At 38.0% G+C, this 22,093-nt stretch overlaps 1 protein-coding gene across 1 annotated transcript in view; it reads right to left on the minus strand.

Moving 5' to 3' along the window:
• The window catches only part of PHEX (phosphate regulating endopeptidase homolog, X-linked), a gene marked incomplete at its 5' end in the record, with an annotated part of 65,191 nt that overhangs the window by 3,429 nt on the left and 39,669 nt on the right, over nucleotides 1-22,093 (minus strand). Inside the window, 7 exons of the mRNA XM_009078842.1 lie at nucleotides 268-344; nucleotides 1,818-1,922; nucleotides 2,044-2,109; nucleotides 5,114-5,244; nucleotides 7,016-7,083; nucleotides 10,322-10,376; nucleotides 19,232-19,290. Of these exons, the coding sequence (XP_009077090.1) occupies nucleotides 268-344; nucleotides 1,818-1,922; nucleotides 2,044-2,109; nucleotides 5,114-5,244; nucleotides 7,016-7,083; nucleotides 10,322-10,376; nucleotides 19,232-19,290 (561 nt within the window). The remainder of the gene's footprint in view (nucleotides 1-267; nucleotides 345-1,817; nucleotides 1,923-2,043; nucleotides 2,110-5,113; nucleotides 5,245-7,015; nucleotides 7,084-10,321; nucleotides 10,377-19,231; nucleotides 19,291-22,093) is intronic.

The raw sequence follows: 22,093 nt of genomic DNA on the forward strand, positions 1-22,093 counted from the left end.
CTCAGGCCAAGATTACAGGACATCACAGGGATTAGTGTGTGTTCTGGTTGCTTTTGAAGGTAGATGCAAGCTCCTCAGTTTTACAGAAGAGCATTTGCAATAGTGAAAGATAAGCTAATAAAACTGGTTCAATTTCAATCTAAACCAAGAGCACAGTCCAATTTTGTGTTTGCTCTTAAACCCCTTTTAAAATGCTGAATTTCTACACTTCTGTTGTGTCATGATTGATTCTGTGTATACACCGAGGAAATACATTATTTACACTACCTGAACTGCGGAGGGCTGTGAGCTCCAACATAGATTTGCTCCCTTGCAGATACTGGTCTAAAGGAGTTGCATCTTACCTAATAAAAAAGAAAAAACAGAAACAGGCATGTTATCTGAGATGACTTTGTAAATAAAGCAGAATGTAATGTCACTTTTCTTAAGCCTATTACTTATAGAATGCATACAATGGAAAGACACCATAAATTTCTACTTTGTTTCACCTTTGCCAACCTGCAGTTTTCTGTTGGTATATTCTCTTGTTTTTCAAATCCCCTTATGGATCCAGTCTCCACCCACTGTTATTCTCTACCCACTCATTCTCATCATCTAGTCACAGCCACTTTACTAGTTCTTTTTTTGAAGTTCTCTATAATGGTAACTTGCTTTTCAGCTTGTGCTGCAGCAATTCACACATTATTAATTACCAAAGATACTTCTTGGTCTCAAAGCTATGTAATATGCATAAAAGGTACACATAATGATGCTTATCATCTCCAAAACTGCAGATATATTACCTGACATAATCCATGTTGGAATGTCAGTTTCTTTTGAAATTACACATTTTCCACATTTCCATCAGTGGTTCCCAATTCACTATTCCTGATAAGATACTTGACCCAATTGTAACTGACCACAAAGCAGGGTAGACAGAATATTTGCACAACTGAATAATCCCTCTTGTGCTGTACCCATTGCATGAAAAATCTCATTTGAGCTGTCCCCATCCTACCTAATTCCCTCTACTGAATGTTCCTATCAACAAAATCCTTTAAGCCAGATAGCCCATAGGATTTCAATGGACTTCAGTACAATTTTGTCTGGCTGAAGACAACCCTGACAGTTTGAATAAGTCTGTTGAGTAGCTTGAGCTCTGTGGAAATAGGCTAAGCTCATGGGTGCCTGGGATACACTGTTCAACTGATGGGTAGAGTTTTATAGCCCAACTTTTACTTCTTATGTAGGGTGTTTGTTACAACTTGTTTAACCAAATAAATATTTTCTGATGCTCTCCCTTGTTCTACATGCTTGTCTAAGAAACTCACATCCCTTATACAAGTTTTGTTACAGCATATTTAGTGCACAGATGGGCAAAAATAAACTAAGACTTTCTTCACTACTGCTTAGTTTTCTTGAACAACATAGTAACAAATGGTGGTGGTACATTTTCAACAGGAGCCTGTGGTGGAAGCAGCCAGAAACTCCTGTGTATTGCAAGCAACAGAAATCTGGGAAGCTAAGACTGAAGAAAGCTAAGGAGCCAACGTGCACAAGAAGACTTTTTTACTGGAGGGAAATAGCAAGAAGAAAGCAAGCTGCTGTGACAACACTGTGCAAAACCAAGACTAATTTCAGCAGTTCTAGCACCATGGATAGATGAGGACAAAGAGGAAAGGAGAAAAGAAATAATAGTCCTGGGAGAAGTCTCTACTGAAACCCTGAAAAGTCTGGGTTTGGTTGGTGTAGAATGTTAAAACAAAGCAGTCTCATCTCTGCACTGCACATTGTGCAGGTTAATAGATGGGGTCTTGAAACACATTTGTACTACTCACATGGGCATAACTCAGGAAGAAAAGCTGGTTGTGTGTGAACTCAAGGCCTGGCAGTAAAGGCTCTTCTTCTCCTCCCCTCTTTTCTGTAATCCATTTCCTGTATGCCTGATAAGAAAGAGATACCAAGTGCCTTTCAGCAGAATGAAGATAACCACTGCTTTTTTTCTTTCCTTTTTTTTTTATTTTTAATGTAATACTATGTTTTAGATATTTTTCATCTACTTACCCTGAAAGCTTCTCTCAAACCTCCATTATCTGCAATGTTTTCTGCCAAAGTCCTCTTGCCTTTCACCTGGTAGAACGGAAGATATCAGTCATTTGACCTGTTTCTGAACTTCCTTCTTGATTAACTTCAAGAAGCAGGAGAAAAAGTAAAACAAGATGAGAACGACATCAGCCAATTTCAGCTATCATAACTTTGGTTAAGAAAACTGGTTTTCCATGTGAAAACTGTCAGTAAACAATTTTCTGTGATGAGTTATCCTGGCTCTGGTCCTAGATCTCTGTAGCACAAAATATAGTTGATAAAGTGCACTTAAGAATTCAGTCCCTGATCTTTGATCTGAGCATCAGTAACTTTCCCATAAAGACTGGTTTTATCTGGTTACATGTAAGATCCAGTAGCCCCTTTCTTAAATTTTTATCTAAAAGGTTATATTTGTTTCTCTACATAACTCTTAATATACTACTGGGATTCTAAAATAACTTTTAAGCCACAGTGTAAACAAGAATAATTAAAAATAACTGTCAGAGACAGAATTAAAATTGATAGTATATTCAGTGCTCTAAGAATATCTGCAAAGGAGATTCCTGTTGCTTCTCCCCAGTATTGATTCCAAGAGCAAGAGCAACAAGAACACATTGCAAGAAACAGCACTATATAAACTTTGTGAGGAAGTCAGTCTCCTGGCACTGCAAAGTGCAATATCATTATGAAGAAATCCTAATTTCTGCTTCAGTAGCATTATCTCTGCTCATCCAACCTACTAAGGTCTTAGTGTTATGAACTGTATTCGTAATTAATCAGTTTTATCCTCTACTATGCCATGAATAAACAAGATAATTGAGCACAGTTTTGGGCCGAGCTCTGAAGGTCAATGCTGGTCTGCAGATCCTCCAGTGATAGGCTCTTGCACGCTGCAGGGATCAGCATGGCAGGGTTGGCATCAGGACTCACCTTAGTTTCAGGATGGTAAAAGAGGGGGAAATGGGGCAGAAGAGGTAAAAGAATCAAGGGTGTACACAGGTATTTGTGCACAGCCCCACCACTCCGAGCACACGAATATCCAGGTTGGAGTCGCTTGATGCCTTGGGTACAGTGCTACACACATGGGGGTAACGAAGGAGAAGTGGGAGCAGCAGATGGAAGTGCAACCCTTTTGTGTCAGCTCTCCACTGCTCTCAGGAGGCTGGAGATGGAGGTGAGAGAGAGGCTTTTAGGAGAAAAGGTTCTGGGACACCAGGGCACACACACACTCCCACTCCAGCTGCCTTTTTTCCTGGCCTACCTCCTCATAAATTTTCCTTGCAGTGTGCTTGTGACGGAGACTGATTTTGAGCATAAGATGAGAGTAACCTGACAATGGCACTTGGGCCACAGGTCATTTTAATAAGTGGAAGAAGTCTTTCTGCTGGTCTCAGGCAGCTCTGGATCAGGTATCTGAGACTCCTCTGTGCAGACAGTCTGTGGCAGGGTTCAGGGACCACCATAAGCCCTTTATTTGATGAGATGACTTACTGTGATTATTGCACTCTGAAGCTATTTCTGCATTCACTTTTTCTTTCATTGCGCTTCTTTTCTGGAGACATTTTTATTATAAACCAGTTGAGAAAGAATTAGAGTAACTGGGTTTCTTGATCCATGAAAACTATTCATACAGGGGTAAAAAATCTGAAGAATATTGATGCAAATGACAGGAAAAAGAAAGAAGAAAGCTCTTTGCTTGCATAGATCTTCATACAGAAGATATAAAATATGTCAGAAAATATGAAGATTCTCCTATCACCTAAAAAGTGTTTTTGCTATCCCCTAGAAATAGAAGGAATGGGATGAAAAGGCTGTGGTAACAGGATCTCTCTAATAAGCCCATCCATGGACTTCAAAGGCAGCAGTTACACTGGAGAGGAAATTCAGACCTACCTCATTTCAAGAGACAGTGCAGAAGCAAAAAGAGAAGGCCAAGCCAATGGCAGAAGCATGGTAAGAGCTCAGCCTTATCCTTGGGGAAGGTTTTAATGACCTTCTTTAAGGACATTTTTGTATTGACAGTTTTCGTCCTACAGATATTCAGGAATAAGGCTGAGAATTTTTATTTGTAACTTAGCTCGTATGAAGTACTCAAGTCTGAGTTGCTGGACTTCAGACTGGACCACAATATGGCTTTGTTGTCTCTGAGACTGACACAAACAGCACAGGAAAAGTGTTCAAATTATTGCTAAGCATTACATGTGACCTCTCTATGCTTAAAATTCAAAGATGCAATAGTGTTTCTAAAATGCAAGTAGAAGTGATAGAATTGAGTGGGGAATGGAGTATATGTTTTATCCTGAAAATTAAGATTAAAATCACATCCCAGAGCATATTACTGGAATTTCAGCTATTCATTTCTAAAGGTCTGGGATTTATCCTATTTATCCTCATTTTAGACACTTACATAATGTGCTGATTTTCAGGGAAGCCCATAGCTCTGATAGACAATAAACCAGAAACCATTCCCTTGCACTTTCTTTCTCAATCCTTTTCTATGAGCTACTGCTATCATACTTCCTTGATTAGACATACAAATGGGGTCTGTGCACACGCACGGAAGAAATAGCAAGAGCTGAATCTGAAATAAAGTAGGGTTTATGCACACATTTTATAGCAGCAATAAATAACAGGCAGAATTGCTAAAGGAATCTATAAAGAATGCTATTATATTCTTTCTAAAAAGAGTGACTGCTCAGTTTTCATTACAGACCTCATTTTCAGAAGACATTTAACATCATCACAATAATTAGACCAGCCCTGCTGAGTGGCTTTATCTTCTTCCTCTGATTGCAAAATTAGATGATGGGGAGAAGTGGTTTAACCCTGTCACCAGTGTGTGAGAAGCAGTATTTGACTGGACTAATTAAACCTGACAGACAATTTTTAACACAATTATTCATTTCAAAAAATCATTTGTTGTGAGAAATGAAGTTGGTGGCTTAATATCCCAGCATGTTGGAATTTATAAAGAGAGAACTTAAAGAAGAAAACCAAGAACCAAGACTCTTAATGTGCCACTGTTTTCAGCCACTGGTGGTTTACATACATATAATCCAGCTCGCTTCCAGTAGTAATTGTTGTATTGATTAATCATGCATTTTGTTTTCTCTTTAAATTTTTCTTCAGAGTCAGTTGTCCACCAAGGGTCTAAATTTCCATTTTTGTCATATTTCCGACCTTAAAAAAGAAAGAAAAAAATGTTTTTGTAGAACTAAACTTCTCCAGTTTGGGAATCTATCATCTGCACAGAAATGAGAGGTGAGTGTACTCATACAAGTTTGTGTACAAAATGGATAGGACCAGTGAGCAGAATCTTGACCTGACTCAAGAGAGCAGTGAAAAGCTGACATTCTATTTATTGTCATCATTTCCATTTGCAGAAAAAAAAAAAAAAGACTAATGAGTTCTATAGTACATTTTATAATTATATAGTGTAAAAGGCATTTGAGCTTTCTTGTAAGTGTAATTGTAAGTATTTTTCATCCTCAGCCCACAGGTCTTTGATTCTGCAAATATGATGAGAACTAGTTTGTTATTAATAAATTCTGCACTTGACCAGAAACAAACCAATTCATTTCATGGAAACTTCTAAAGTTTCCATTTTTGATTTAGGAGCAAAACCAGAACATTTGAATCCTATTCATGGAAGTAAGGAGAATACATACATCCCATTCCCCAGGCATTTGGTTACTGCAATGCCTCATGGAAGTTTCAGTCTCAGGTCACTGCTCTCTCTCTCATTTGTAGGAGAGTATCTAAACTCCATCATGACTCCAGCCAGACATTGAGACATGTCTGGACTTTTTTTGAGAGCAGGTTTAGCTGCCCATGAGCATACAGCCTTGCCCTGTGATTTGATTCTTCTTTGCAACTACAGGAAAGACAGGTAAGGAGCAACCAATAGACATGATACCAAGTACTGAAGATGTTTTCTTTCCTTCTTTTTTTTTTTCTTCTTTTCCCCCACCCTGTGTGTTATCTTGTTCTAGATGACAAAATCCCTAGAGATTTATTTCTATATTTGAAAGGTAAGACCCTGGCAAGGAGTAGGGGTCAGCTTAGGAAATCAAATCTTAAGTTCCTTTCTGACTGGCAGGAGACAAGATGGGGATTAGATACTCACCTACACATGAGATGGGAGTTTGTGAAGAAAAATTCCTCCATTCTGGTGAGTTTGCTGGCACAAAATGTTGTGGAGCAGTGCCAACAGGACACAATTTTGGGTTTGGTTTTTTTTTTTTGCATTTGTTTGGGTTTGGTTTTGTTTTTAAAATATATTCAATGTAACAAACTCAAAATTGCTCCCAGGAGGAGAAGATTCATGTTTCTCTCTCTCTGCACCATCCCCTAACCTTCCCCCTTCTCTCAGGAGTCTGATTTTTAAAAGCACTTTACTGAGACAGCCAAACCTAGATAGTGGTAATGCCCCACTCCACCCCGTTTATCAGGACAATTGGATTGACATTTTCAGGCCATTCTTCTTTTTCCCCTGTCTCTCTCCTTTTATTTTTTTTTAAATATTTTGCATCATCTTTTATATACCACTCTTGTTCCAGTATTGAATTTTAAAACTTTCATAGTTGTCTTTTGAATAATGTTAAAACTGAAATGCAAAGTTTTCTTGGAAGCAATTTTTATCATTCAGAAGTTCTCTCTTTGCCCTTCCCACACCCTCAGTCAGGAGTTTCTGAATCTCTTGTTGATTTAGCTTCCATTCAAGACAAACAATAGAATCAAACGTGGCATTTCTTACCAAACAAAATCTAGTTCAGACAAGCAAGAATCTATGGAAATAAATCAAATAAATACAACTTTAAATTTTTTTCACATAGTTCAGCACTGTTAAAAAACCCCAACACAATAAAAAAGCCAAAGCACGTACAAGTTAGCTTACTAATAGGCCAAATCTGTAAAAAACAAAGTTATGAACATATGGTAAAAGACTCACCATTGCTATCAAATCCATGTGTAAACTCATGGCCAACAATTACTCCTATGGCACCATAACTTAATGACCTGTAATACAAAGAGGCAGTTTCCTCAGAAAGTGTCCACACTCATTAGCATTAAAGGAAAAAAGACCTCAGTAAAGATCATGATTTGTTTTAAAAGGGGAGGAAGAATGAGATGAATATGGGTCTAAAAAGTACACCTGCACAATTTAGACTTAAAGTTATTCAAAGTCTTAATGTTAAACACTTCCATGTTTAAAAGCAACATTTAATCTAAAACTTTCAAAGCACTGCTATGATTCCTCTTCTAACCAAATCCCTTATTAGCATCATATCAGGTCCAAAATGTCTCCCTCAGCTGACTGCATTGTGTATATTCTGAGAACAGGACAAAATTATAGGTGTAGCTATTCTGTTAGCATCGTCATCAAAACAGGAGATCAAAGGCTGCAATGGGCTTCTGTACTGTCAGCTCCGATCATTTTTTTTGCTGGCATGCAACAAAGCCTATACTTTGTAAAGCATTAAACAGATCTTCATCCAGTTTTTTAAAAGAAAGGTCATACAACTTCCTTGCACCTGCCCTGGAATAGAAGATGATACACAGTTGGATCTAATGTACTGGAGAAACAGAATAGAAGGAAATATTTTGTACTCCTGATTAACAGTTAATTATATCTCTCCCTTCCTTGTTGTATTCAAATAAGCATGCATCTGGAAGAAATAGGGATGAAAGGGGGAAAGGTTCAGGGCTTTTTTACACCAAATGCAGAGGCTATCACAGGAGTAGATTTACTAAATGCGTCTTTCATTTGTGATTTTTTGTGATTTTAATTATTTCAGTTATTGAGATGATATACTTCAAAGTAGCTTATAGTATTTCTAACAAATTGTATTGAAATGGAAGAAAGGCAGAAAGTTTTGCAGTAACATGTTATTACTGGACTTAATGATCCATAGTACACTAATTGCTCATCTCAGTCATGCCCAAAAAGTATTATATCATTTAATTCCCTCTGCTCCCATGACAATCCTTCACTTTGGTTTTTTCTTTCCTGAAAGGTAATTTGTATGTGATAAAATCTTCCCCACTGTTTTTTTCCCCCAAGTACTATTACAAAGCATCACTAAAAAATGCTGGTTAAAATTATACATTTCAGCAATGGAAACATCATCCCTTTGTGTGACAAATTTGCAGTCCTGTGTAGCACACAGTGATAATTGCCCATAATAAATGCACTATATTAGACTTGTTTTCCATATCTGAAGTGGTTATACAGAATCTTCTGCAGCTGGAGAAGTACAGAAATTATGGTAGCAAACATGGAAAGAGGTCAAACCCTATTACTAAATACATTTTTTTTTCTACAGTTCTTAGTCACCAAGAGTGGCAGGTCAAAGAACAGGCTGGTGTTCTGACACTTCTGCAGTTTTCCCAGCTCCAGAAGATGGGTTGAGGTTTGGGATGAATTCTGGCCTTTGCTTCTGTGAACCCCTTTGAGCATTTTACCCAGCTCAACAATATTTTTTGACAGAAATTTTCCCATCTCTGTTCATGCTTTTCATTTCTGGGCACAGCTGGACAGAGATAAAGGGGGTTAGGTGCAGCCCAGCAGATACCAGATTAAAAGGGAAATTTCTGGGATTGTGGAGGCTCAGAGAATTGTAAGGAAGCTACAGGCTCAGGTAGTTTGAAGTCTCTATTTCAATATATCTGGCAGTGAAGGCTCATAACTATGAATGATGGCATTTGTATGGTATTTTATTTATTGTACTGAAATGTAAAAGTGATAACTAAGCTTCCCTTTATGCAAATAGATGTAACTGGGTTTAGGTTCTTATGCTGCAACTGGACACTAAAATGCCACTAAATGTTAAATATTTGCTAAATCGGTTTTCCAGCAAGTGCTGATGACTTTTTGATGATTTTTCTGTTCCACTGCCATGTACTGTTTTGTTTAAGTAGACAGAAAACATCCAGAATATTTCAAGGACAAAAGCAACCTGTTGTCTGATATAAACCATCTCCATTTGTTTACTAAATTTCATTTTGATACATACTCAAGCAAAACCAATTTAAGCTAAGGTAACCTTTAAAGAAGATAAATGAGCAAAGTATAATATTTTGAAAGGACCACAATTTTATCACTATGGCAGAAGGTCAGAATACGAAATGAGCAAAGTATAATGTTTTGAAAGGACCACAATATTATCACTATGGCAGAAGGTCAGAATACAGAGAAATCTCTTCAGAAAGCAAAGCTGGAAACAGATCTGCAATAACCATAACAGAAAATAAGTTCACCTTAACAAGAAAGGACATTCTTCTATCCCCAATTACCACTTGGAAAGTCACCTGGATCATAAGCATTCTCTTTGAATGCAAATTAATTTGTTCCTAAATTGAATGTGTCTTGCTACATATATTGCCAAATTTCCTGTTTGCAAGGACACAATCCAGCTTAGAAGATTGCAAACCAAAAGTGTTTGAAAAGTTTGACTTTGTTTTTAACAAAGATTTATTAAGGATATATTTTGCCAGTAACTGATTTTATGTAACTGCAAAATAACTTTGAGAAAGTGCTGTCAGAAACTTTTCATGGTCTTATCCTGCCCTAAAATAGAAAGCTATTGAACTGCACAAAAGCAGTGATTTTTCAAAATTAAATATATGTGACCTATAATTACTCTTCCTCAGCTACAGTAGCACATGGGCCTGCTCAGGCAATCACTTATGCACATGGAGATATTCTCATGTACATCAAGAGGCACAGAGGAAGACTCACTGTTAATCTTAGATATTAGCAGAAAGCTAACAATAAACTGATAATAATTGGCTTTTCGGGGTATTCACTTCTGCTCAGAAAGTGCTGGTTACCTGATTTACAATTCCTTTTTGTACCTGCCATGTGCACACTGCTGCATTTGCATGCTTATAGCATTGAAACACTCCCACTCGAGTGCATTTACTGAGCAGCTCCTGTGAGAAATTCGTCATCGGTTTAAGACGCAGCAACGCATACAGCTCCCAAGGGTGAGAAAAGTTATAGCACAAAGCACCACTTCTCAAAGCCAGTTCTTTCAATAGTAAAAACAGGACACAATAGGAAAGAACATGCAACCCAAGGGCCAAACTTGTCCTACAGAAGGACAACACAGTTTTCCTGTGCACTACTTGTTGGTTGCCTTCAGCATCATAGCCTCCTTCTCTATGCCCTCTTCTTTGTCTGTATGTATTTGCAATACCTTTCCCTGTTACTCCTCATTCCTAGGTGTATGAGGTTCTCTGGTGCAGTACTTACCTAGGATACTCTGTTCCCCAAAAGAAAGGCTTTTGTAGTTCTCCTGCTGGGAATCCTGCAATAGAAAAAAAAATAGCAAGGTCAATTCAATACAGCTGAACATCTGAATAACAGTCCCAATGTCCAAGGGTTTTGATTTTGTTACCTCATTTTTTTAGTTTCAGAAGGCTTTCTAGAGGAGCTCTCTCTCAGGTGGTATTTTAAGAATGCAAGAGAGGATTTTTGAGAGGCAGCAGAGATCCTCCCTCTTTCAGGACCACAATGGCAATGAGATGCTGCACTGAATTAACTTTATTTTATTCCATTCCTACATACATTTCTGTGTGTGTAAGTGCATATGTTCCTGTGAAAAAAACACCTAGTGTTTCCTGTGAAGAATATTGGATTACCTTCAGCAGACAATATACAGGTAAAATGCAACAAGAATTCAAAAAGTGTTAGATTACTGATGCTTCAGTCCAGCAAGAAACAGGAAAGTGATAAAACGTAAGCCTAATTCTATATAATCTATGAAAATCAAAGGTAAATGAACATACTTAAACACTTTAGTAAAGCAGAGCTGTAGTTTATTAAGGCTGTAGGGTCAGTCTAGCTACAGGAATTAACTGGTTGCTTCTGGTGATCTAACTAGAAACCAAGAACCCACCAATGCAGACACTCTAGTGAGCAATGATTTACTGATGTTGCACATAGAAATCAAAATTGTTCTTCAAATTCAAAGTCACACATCTATATTTAATTCCAGGGTGACATTTCATTGCCAGAGTTCTGAAGACATTGGAACTTAACATTTAAAAGTTTAACAGCCTAAAGAACTGCTAAATAAAACAGACACCTATGGTCAAAACTTTTATATGATGGTGAAAAGTGCCATCCTTCCAGGCCTAAATGTGGAATTTACTGTCTTGTGTCATTAACTCCCATCTATAAAGGACAGGCACACACTTGGCTTTTAAGGTTACTCCACATGGACATCACCTTGTTGAGGAAGAACCAGTTTCCTCAAATGATGCACTTGCTTTCCCAGGAACAGCTGTCTCTTCAAGAAATCACCTGCACACTCAGATCAAAACAAAGACCATATTCACTCGACTCTAACCCTATTCAATTTTTTGTTGATAGATAGGTCATGGATTTCTTTATATGTCAGATAAATTATCAGGCAAAATCTTTGTCTTTTCCTAGAAAGCCTTTTAAAAACTTACTTTTGAATTAAAAACAAAACAAAACAGTATGATGAGTATAATTCATGTCAAATGATATGGCAAGTGGTATGTCCTCCTGGTCTGCCCATCTGTTTTTTTTCTCCTTCTCCTACCTGGCTGTCTTGATTTGCAATTAGCTAAAAACAGAAGTGTGGGGTTTGAACTTACTTTTGAGTGTTGACTGGGGTTTTTTTCCCCCTTTTTTACTTCTCCAGATGTTGCTTTGTTGGGGTTTTTCCCCCTCTTTTTTACTTCTCCAGATGTTGCTTTGTTGTTTCAAGCATGTTATTATTGCTTTTCCAGTGATTTTTTACTTTGTGCTACAAAACACAATTGTACCAATGTCGAGGATGAAATTTTCCTCATCTAGCTTTCCTTACCTCCTGGTGCACAGAGTATTTACTAGGCATGTTTTTAAACATCTCACAGCAACGGTTCACTCACACAACCTGATGAAAATTACTTGTTAGTGCCCTAAGTTAAAAGCTTATGTTAAGAGCTGAAAATCTAGTCTGAACTGGTTCCTTCCAAACACTAAGTCTCAGAAAAGGTTTTGGAATTATTAGGTTCTGCTAAACCTAAATGACCATCTTCCCACAACAGCAGATGAGTGGAATTCTGGCCAAAATGAACAAATGAGCCCATACTGAAGAGGATATGAACCAAGGTAGCAGACACTCCATAAATCATGTTTAGGGATCACATAAATCTGTGTGCCTGTCACTGCACCAAGAAGCTATCAAGATCTTTAAGAAGCTGCAATTGTTTTGTCCAGGTATAGACTGGTGTAGTGAACTTAGAGCTAACTAGGTGCAAATTTTCATTCATGCTCATCCAGCTATGAAATATAATCTAAATTGTCTTCATAGAACATTGCTGAAATACAGTCAGTGTGAGTTAAGGTATGAGATTAAGTTTTCACTGAACAAGTCATGTGAATGAATGACAAGAAGGTCCAATCCTGAATTCATATAACAGGTTGATAATTATTTCACTCAGAGTCAGGATCCATTTTAGGTAAGACATTGCTGAGCAAAGTGCTGGTTGAAGGAGTGGTTTCTGCTTCTGGGCATCTGTGTGAAACATCTCTGTAGTTTGATTGCACTGAAGGAACCTCAGGAAGTATTTTTAGGCCAAATCAAGAGTCCTAAGCCAGTAGAATGTAATACATATTTCAGAAAACCTCAGGAAATTGGAATATATTACCTCAAATAGGACTTTTTTAATTTGTATTTTTTAAGAAAAAAAATTATCTAGTTTTGAAAGCAATTCTTGGTCAGCTGGTATAGCAAAGGGGTCCTGTTATCCAAAGTTTAGTAGCACTAAATGAGGGAGAGTGTTTGTCCACTATTGCAACACTACTAGGAACAGATTTGGAATTGGCAACACGTGGCATCACTTTTTATGCAATGTCTCCTTCAGGCAAGCATCAACTTCATCATCCTGGGTAGGAGCAAGGATAACAATGCCCTAGACCTAGAATGTCCTTGTGATTGTAACAGGAGATAGATCACCTGACAGCTTCTTATTTTGTGCTGGTTAGAATCCCTCAATTTAGGCAATTCCCTTGTGAAGTCTGTTTCTTTTTTTGCTTGGCATGTTGCACTTAGAAGTATTAATGGCAAAACTCGGAGAGCTCATAGTAGGCTACAGATGCAATAAATACTAATGGGATTATTTATAAGCCACTGGAGCTCAAGTAAGCAAAGGACTGATCTGAAGGAGTAAGACAGACAGACTTCAGAGAATTTCACATCATAAGGAATGAATACAGGCACTGGGAATGTACACTGAGCTAACACTTCACTGTAAATTTAGCCTATAGTGCATCTTTTAAAGCTTTCTCCCTCTACACAGCCCCAGAAGATAGATACAGGCTGAAAGTCTCTCTCCCCATACACTATATTGCTGGTGCAGGCTCAGAGCCTACACTCACAGCCTTTACTTGCCTATCTTCTTACAGCCTTCCTACTTTCAAAGCTATGTCATTGGACTGCAGCATCGTTCTGAGATAGACCCTGGTGTCACTTGCCACAAAAACACTGTGGGTTGTGGTCAGCTGAGTTTGGGCTTTCCAAACCCCTGTGTTTGGACACTTGGACAGTGACTCTGCTGAACTTTCCTCTTACACACCTTACTGCTCTGGAACACAGAGGCAGTTCAAGCAGCGAAGTACATCTGGCTTACTTCAAATATTTCACTCAGTTTATGCTGACAGTGCTCTACCTGCATAGGACTACTTTTAATGTAAATAAAATTTGTTTTACTTCAGTGGCACCCAGTGACAGGATAAGGAGCAATGGCCATAAAATAAAACACAAGTTCCACCTCGACATAAGGAAGAACTTCTTTACATTGAGGGTGGCAGAGCACGGGAACAGGCTGCCCAGGTAAGTTAGGGAGTGTCCCTCTTTGCAGAACTTCAAAACCCACCTGGATGAGTTCGTGTGACCCTGCCTTGGCAGATGGGTTGGGCTAAATGATCTCCAGAGGTCCCTTCCAACCCTAACAATTCTGTGATTCTGTAGCTGAAGGTTTCTAGCTTCACTTTATCCATTATGGAACTTTCAACATCTCTCCACAGCAAGGTGCTATAAGGGCTTGTTAGAATGTATTTCAAATTTGAAGCTTTTATTTTTTCCAATTTTACTGGGGCTTTACTGCCATTAATGAATCCATTTACCAGCTAATACCTTCATGGTATTATTATACATACTTTTCAGATGAATACCCTTAAACTCAGTGTAATATTGTTAGTTCACTGAGAAGACACAAGCAATCTCATTTGATTTGATAGTTCACTGAAACGACACAGACTAAAAATGGATGTAGTAAACTAAAACCACACGAGATGACTCATCAAATCATGAGGAAATTTGGAGTTCAAATCGAAATATGAATTCAAATATTATATTTCAATTACATTATTCAGTTATGTTGCATGATGTTTTTTAATTGAGTAAGGCAAGACCTAGTAAAGCCTTACTCCAAGTTAGTGTATTTACAATTTCCAATAATTAGGTTGGTTTGTTTAAAGCAACTTCTGACAGGTTATGGAGTCCTGTATGTAAGTAATGGATATGGGAGACAGCTGTGCTAAATTCTGTGCTATACAAGGTACTCTGTCAATTCTCATACTGGCAATTCTCAGATGTGCTTAAAAGCTGCAACTTGTTTTTTCAAGTGTCACTGAATGAATTCAGATGTGGAGTTTTGAATGGATAAGATATAAGCAGAAGACTAACTGCTGGTCATTAATCAAAGGATATTGAATTCACATAAGGAATTAAACATGATGATAGCTAGAGTGCTGCTTAGTCATCTAAAAACAGCACAAAGGGCAGGATACATTTGCCTAAAATAGTTCCACAGATTTCTGTTTGGACAACTGAGTCCCATCCTGGTGATTGCATTGCGTGTCCTGCTTGGGCTCTAGCTCTCAGTCTCAATGGCAAGGGTCTCCTGCAAGTTCTCTCTCAGATACAACACACATGAGAAAACATATCAGATGCTATAGAGCACCCCAGACTGCTTTGAGCATCTATATGTAGGTGACAGGGATCAAACTCTCTGTGTAATATGGACCTTAATCCTACAGTTAATTTCAAGTTTTATCCTGTGGACAAAGAGGATAAAAAAACAAAAATTGTGTAAAGCACAGTAACTGTTCCATGCTGTGCCTGACTATAAAGCTTAACATTATGAGGAGTACTGAATAAATTGATTAAAGAGATAAAGGGAAGTGGTGGTCTTAAAGTAGAGGACTCAGCAGCCTCTGGCTCAACTCTTGGCTCAGTTTCTGCTTCACCTGACAAGAACCTCTTTACTGCTCATGAAAGAGAGAGAACCCAGTGTTTCCCAGACTCAGTGGGGCAACATGAGGAAAAACATGAGATGGTTTGTGAGGGATCAATGAATACTGTGTGCTAAGGGACTAGGAAACCTGTGAAAACGCTTTTTCTTTTTTTAAAAAAAGAAACTTTAATCTTTATTTTCTAAGGGAAAAAACACTCTCACGAGATTCCCTGGGGGGAGGTGTGTGAGGGCAGGGGCAGGGGGAGGAGAGAACAAAGGAAAAGATCTATTTTATACATTCATAGCTAAGAATTTTAGAGGAAAAAATACAGAATTGAGGTAAGGATCATGCATCATCTCACCTGTGACCATAATTAAATGAAAGAGAATACTGGTCGTTAGTAAATAGGAAAAAGTGAAAATGAGGGTTCACTTAAGAACACTTAAAGCTTACTTAATAATAGGGTTCAGACTGTGTTCAGTCCAAATCCATTATGTTCATTAACCTCCTGGAAACTAATGGCACACTTGAAACTACTTCATCAATAACCTTCCAATTAGTCTAGTTCTTAAGGGAAGAGAAAGTGCCCCTATGCACAGTCCCCTTGTCCTGTCCTGGCCACGGCACCATGTGCTGTTTGCCAGCACTTCCCTGGCTCCTGGCAAGTTAAGAGTTCTCCCTTGCAACTCACATCGTCAGAAAGATGCCAGCATCGATATCTGCATGATGCTTCCTGCAAAGATGATACTTATTGGCTAATACGAGCTCTCATCTGTGGTTTTTCTCTATGGATGCTAATTTGAATCCAATTTTTAAATTCTGTTGTAGATTATATCTCCTTCCTGTAACATGTAATGAAACTGCTCTCTAAAGAGGCCTCTTGACTTTCACTAGAGAACTGCAGTACCAGCACAAATGACTTAGAAGGAGAATGGATATAAACTTAGAGATAGTATCAACATTAGTTAATTATCCAGTACATCAATTCAAGCTTATACCTCATGATTGTGTTGCTTATATTTGCCTTAGTTCATTGTAAATCTCCCTTTCATTACTGTTCAAAACCTATAAATATTACTTTTTTCTGTATTCTAGAGGCATGCATATATACACTTGGAAAAAAATTAAAAACACCAAATGTCTGATGAATATTTCACTTCTATTCTTAACGTATTCAAGAGCCAATATTTTAGTGCTGTAATGAAACAAAATCTTTTCTTGAAGAGGAGTATGCTTTGATCATCACTTGTGTCTATTTTCAGCACATATTTGTTGACTGCTCTAGAGTGCATTAAAATAAACTAAGTCTTTTGGAATGTGTTTTTGGTGTTCCAATTATGATAATTAAAAAGGTAGTATTCACGCTGCTTAGATTATATGAAGTGTACTTAGATACCTTTTGAGACTCTAAAGGCAATGACATGTACCTGTTGTCCTCGTTAAGTACCTATAATTGAGGGGAAATTGACGAGCAAATGCACAGAAAATTGAAAAATTATCCAAACTAGGATTAAAAAATTATTAACAATCATTATAAACATGCATAGTGGTTAACTTAAGACACTTTGAATTATGGAAAAAGAGGAAATAAGTAAATACAGCTCATGGAAAGCGAACATCAGGTGTAAACTTGCATAATACTTTACTCTCATGTAAAGAGAACATCAGGAGCAGACTTGTATAATAACAAGATAAATTACATGTACCATAATTTTTAACTCTGCTCTTTGCAGCACATCTTACCTTGATACAGATACTTATTTCTCCTTTGGAGATATCAACTGAATTGTTGGCCATGCAAGCTATCAGTAGGTTAATAATAAAAATTAAATGAAGCAATAGGAAACATAAGGCTGTTTGCAGTAAGTGCAGCAAAATTTGGTACACCTACTGCATATGTAAGATTTACTGTATTCTCCCAAATCTAATGACTTTCCTAATTTTTCTAAATCACCTAGTTTCTATTCTTTATTAGTTTTCTAATTTTTAATTACCTTTTTCTTCCAAGTAATTGATTAGTCAAGTAGTCAAATTAAAAACACTAGCAGCTTGTCTGCATATGAAGGTCACATGGACTTGTGTGAAGATCGTGGCAATTTTTTAATACTTGTGTCAGTGATATAGACTACAGAGAGAAGAATTTGTGATCCTTCCATTAGGAGTGTGTCAGAGACTCCTCCCTGTGCTTGGATGGTTTTATTCAGAAAGAACCACCAAAATCCTTTTCCTCTTTGAAACAGTCCTAAAAGGTCTATGAATAGCAATGTCCAAAATTCTAGGTCAGATGGCAGCAGAACATGAAGGTCAGCAGTTAGGATAGAAAATACAACTGTGTCTACACCCATGACCGATGGGCTACGTTTGACAGCTCTCTGCTTCGTGACACTGTTAGACACAGCAAGTGTGAATTTTAGCTTCAGTGGCTCCTGCCTCTCATTACAGTTTTCTCTAATGTGCCATGGCAGAGAGGCCAAGAGAGCTGAACACTGCTGAAACTTGAAAGAACCCAATATTAAAGAAGATATAACAGTGATGGTTTTCATTTCGCACTGACCAGGCTTCCTCTCCGTTCACACCACACATCTGAAGCAGCAGTGGTGACTGCTGCTTAGTTCCACAGGAAGAGCATCTGTCATGCTTTGCAGGTACCTCAGGGCTGTGACCAGCTCAGGGAAGATTCAAGTGCTCCCTCAGATGATCAGCAAAAATGTGGCTGCTTAATGATGGCAGCCCTCTAATTAAGGTAGAGCTGTCCAAACCTAGAACTAATTTTAATCAAAAGGACTGCCTAATTATTATACACATTTTACAAATGAGATCACTTAGACATGAAAGAATTTAAGAGAGTGGTTTGAAGGCAAATTGTTTACAGAAATTAGGAGAAGCAGATACCAGCAGCCTCAAATTGCCAGTCCTCTGCTGTAACCTCTACAGCGTGACACATTAATTTTGTGCCTTTCAAAAAAACTGCTTCTCTCTGTGACCAAAAGAGATTCAGGAGAAAAAGGGGGGGGAGCCACTCAGCAATTTTTCATACACCTGTCCCTGGGGACCAAGACCATGGAGGTGATGGCAGCCACCTTCCAGACCACAATGATACAGAACAAGAAGGCTGATTTAATTTGCAAAGCTAGTAAGAGCAAAGAGAAGCGTTGGGGTAAAGGTAACAATATTGTACACAGAAATACTGGTATAGAATTTTAAAGCCTGTTAGAAATTTTCAGTGCAAAGTCCCATTAAAGCAAATGGAAATGAACATCCAAATCCATAGATATATTTGAAAAGCTCAGCTCTTTTACCTCATATGTTTTCATACTAGGCTTTATGCTATCTAAAAACAACCAGTAACTAAAATTAGCATGAGACAGGTAGTAGTGTACATACAAAATAATTTCATAAAACTACACAGATAAGCATTTTAAGTTATCTACATATATCACTCCTTGTCCTTGAAGGTATTGGACAAATCTTCTGGACATACTTTCTTAGGTTTTCTGGTCTATATCACAGTCTCCTCTTGCTACGTATCTATTAATCCTAGAGGACAGAATTGCTATTGCCATATATTTATGGAACATGATTTTGCTCCCAAAAACAGAACACAGAAACATTAAGTTTTAATAAAAGTGATTTAAGCTATCATTTGCAATGGACAGAGTATACACACAAGGTCACTGCAACTCAGCTGACATGGGGTGATTCATCAAACAACAGTCATTCAAATTTGTGTGAGCCCTTGGTTTTCCAGAACTATCCTCTCACTTAAGAAGTCTCATAGCTGAATTACTAGGTTTGAACTTTTGATTTTCAGTCACAAATACCACAAATGGTACAGTTATTATCTGAAGCTTGGCACATACATTTCCCAAACATGCATTTTATAAGGAGGCTCAGAAGTCAGATACTCACTGATCTGGTTGGTAGATGCACTATAAAAAGCATTTACAGTAGTTGGGCTTGTAAACCACCTGTCGTAAGAGCAAAAGAAATCTTGTCAGTACACCTACTCATCCTTATGAACATAAGGAGCAAAAATAAAAAATGAACTCAGGAGAAGGAAGTAAAAATATTAAAGACCTAGGATACATTAAAGTTTAGGTATTTCTCCATTTCAACACATGATACCTACACATTCCAGAACACTGAAATCTATTGTTTAATGTCTTTAAGTCCATACAGTCAATGAATGCTCAACAGGGGCAATTCTTAAGTTTCCGTTTACCTAATCTGTTTAATTTTTAGTGACCCTTGCTCTTGTGAGGTCTCCAATGCTGGCACACTGAGGTTCACCCAACAGAGGCTGCAACACTGGCAGCAGCTGTGAAAACTCTCTTGGGTGTCTTTCAACCATGTGTGGAGAAACTCCCTTTTGAAATTAGAGAGCATTTTTAAATGAGTGAAGTGGCTTCAGAGGCTTTGCTGAACAACTACTTGAACAATCCAGATTATGCCAGAAACACAAGCAGGTGCTTTCTGGAAATGTAAACTCAAAATAAACAGCTTCATGTTCTGTACCCTACACATGGCCATTGCTGTGCTTCTAAACAAATAGACTTCTTGCCAGACATTTCTTCTCATAGTTTGATTTCTCATACATACCAGAGGAAAACCTAGATTTGAATAGCAGTTGGACTTCAACTCAGAATGTTCTAGGATTAGCAAATATGATATATGAATCTTCTTTAGCCCAAGCCCATCTATGCTGACAGAGGCTTCAACCATACCAGTGGAAAGCCTCAACTAACTTCAGCAAGATCCAAATCCCTTCAGATGAAACTGAGTTCAGTGTGCCCGAGATTTCACTCTATTATTTTATAAGGAAGAACTGAGATAAAAGTAATGAAGCTATTGAGAATTAGTGGTTAATTCATAGTAAATTAGAAGTAACTCTAGTAAATGTCCAAACAGGAACATCCTGATATCTTTAGCAATGCATTACTCAAAAGTTCTATAAAGCCACATGAATACAACATAATTGCTTTGGAAAATTTCTTTCAAGGAGAAGAGATTGGAGCTGCAAAACAAAGAGTAAGACAAAGGACGATCTATCCAAACATGGAAAATGTGTGATATCAGTGACAATTGTGCTCACAATCTGTGCTTTAAAATAGCACCATCAAATGAATGAGTCATCTGCAGATCCTGACTGTTTTTCTGACAACTAATGTCCTTACATAAACCATGTAATAAAAGGGAGTTCTAAGGTGGCAGCATTTTGGCTTTTATCAACCAGTTTAACTGCTTCTCTTATTCTCCAAACTGAGTAGCTTAATTTACAACGCATCAACTAGAAAAACTAACCAATAAAAGCAAAAAGTGATGTCATGCACATATCTTAACCATCCATCATATTATAGGCTCTAATTGCCACAGATAACTCTCCTGGGTTTGTTTATTAGGAGATTCTGAAGGGGAGGAGTAGAGGGAGGTTGTTTTCTGGTGTCTTATCTGTTTCCTCCAAAATAAGGTGATTAAATGTTAAAGGTAATGTGGTGAGATAATAGAAAAATGAAGAAAGAAGGTGTATGGTGGGGAGGCAAAAAAAATTAGAGGGCTTAATTGACTACATTTCAATTCCATGATAGTTCACAGCAGCAATCAGCTGAACTGTTTTGAAGGATGCAAGCCTGACACTTATGCACTGGGACCTGCTCTCCAAGCTTGGATCTGGAAGTCTGTCCTTTTTTTTGACAAGGAGAGAACCCATCTGAAAGGGACCCATCTGAAACACTCAATGCTTTAGTTTGAATTGTACTGGATGTTTGAACAAAGACATAGTGGTGTGACTTCTATCTCATCCTGTTGGCTTGTTCTACTTAAAATGGACATTCTGTTCTCTTAAACAGCAACTTTCAAGCATGAAAATGTCTTCTGGGACAGCAAAGCCTCCCTTTTGCAAATCCTTCTTTGCCCAGGTGTCATACAGGGCCTCTCATTTCTAGAACTGAGGGCCTGAGACAGATGACAGATACTTCAGACTAATGTGCTTTGCTGTTCTCCCCACCTTCTTTGCTGCTCCAGCCCTGAGGGCTTACCACAGCTAGCTGAAGACAGGAAACACCACAAGCAGCAGTCAAAGAGCTCTTCACTGACAGGCAATTGTTCTCTAATAGTACAAGTTTTCTCCCATTTTTATTGGGTGAGAAACTAACCAGTAAGACATGTACTTGCCACCATAGGAGCACCTCACTCTGCCCAAGAGCAACAGTGAATGCTGTTGCCATTTGGTCCACAGATACCAAGGAAGGACATCACACCATCCTCTGGGAATACTTTCATACCTATGAACTCATAGACCTGTAGCTTTCAGAACCCATCCTGTTTCCTAAGCTTTGCATGAGTCAAAGACCAATAGCAGCTTGATTTTCTCACTGCAAAACAGGGGAGAAGAAGAAACAAAGCAAACAGAAACAAAATCCCAAGGGTAATTATCTATTAACAAAGCAGCAAGCTTCACCAAAGGATGTGTGGAGTTCTATGAAATGTAAAAGTTTAGGAAAACAAAAACAGGGAAAAAAAGAGAGGGAGAGAAGTTAAAGCATCAGAAAGCAGCAGAGCATGACGGTTTAAAAGTGGCAAGTGGCTGATATTTTTGAGGCTAGGTTTGACATGCCTCAAGACTGGTGAGTGGGAGTGATTTGTTTATTTTAATAAACTTTTAAAAAATTACTGGAGGCAGCAATGAGTCTGTGCCTTGGTACCCCTCAGCACACAGTGACACTTTCAGAGCCCTTTTCTATTGCTGAGCAGTTGCAGAGACACAATAATCTC

The sequence above is a fragment of the Acanthisitta chloris genome, unplaced genomic scaffold, assembly GCF_000695815.1.
Source record: "Acanthisitta chloris isolate BGI_N310 unplaced genomic scaffold, ASM69581v1 scaffold11357, whole genome shotgun sequence".
Lineage (NCBI taxonomy): Eukaryota > Metazoa > Chordata > Aves > Passeriformes > Acanthisittidae > Acanthisitta > Acanthisitta chloris.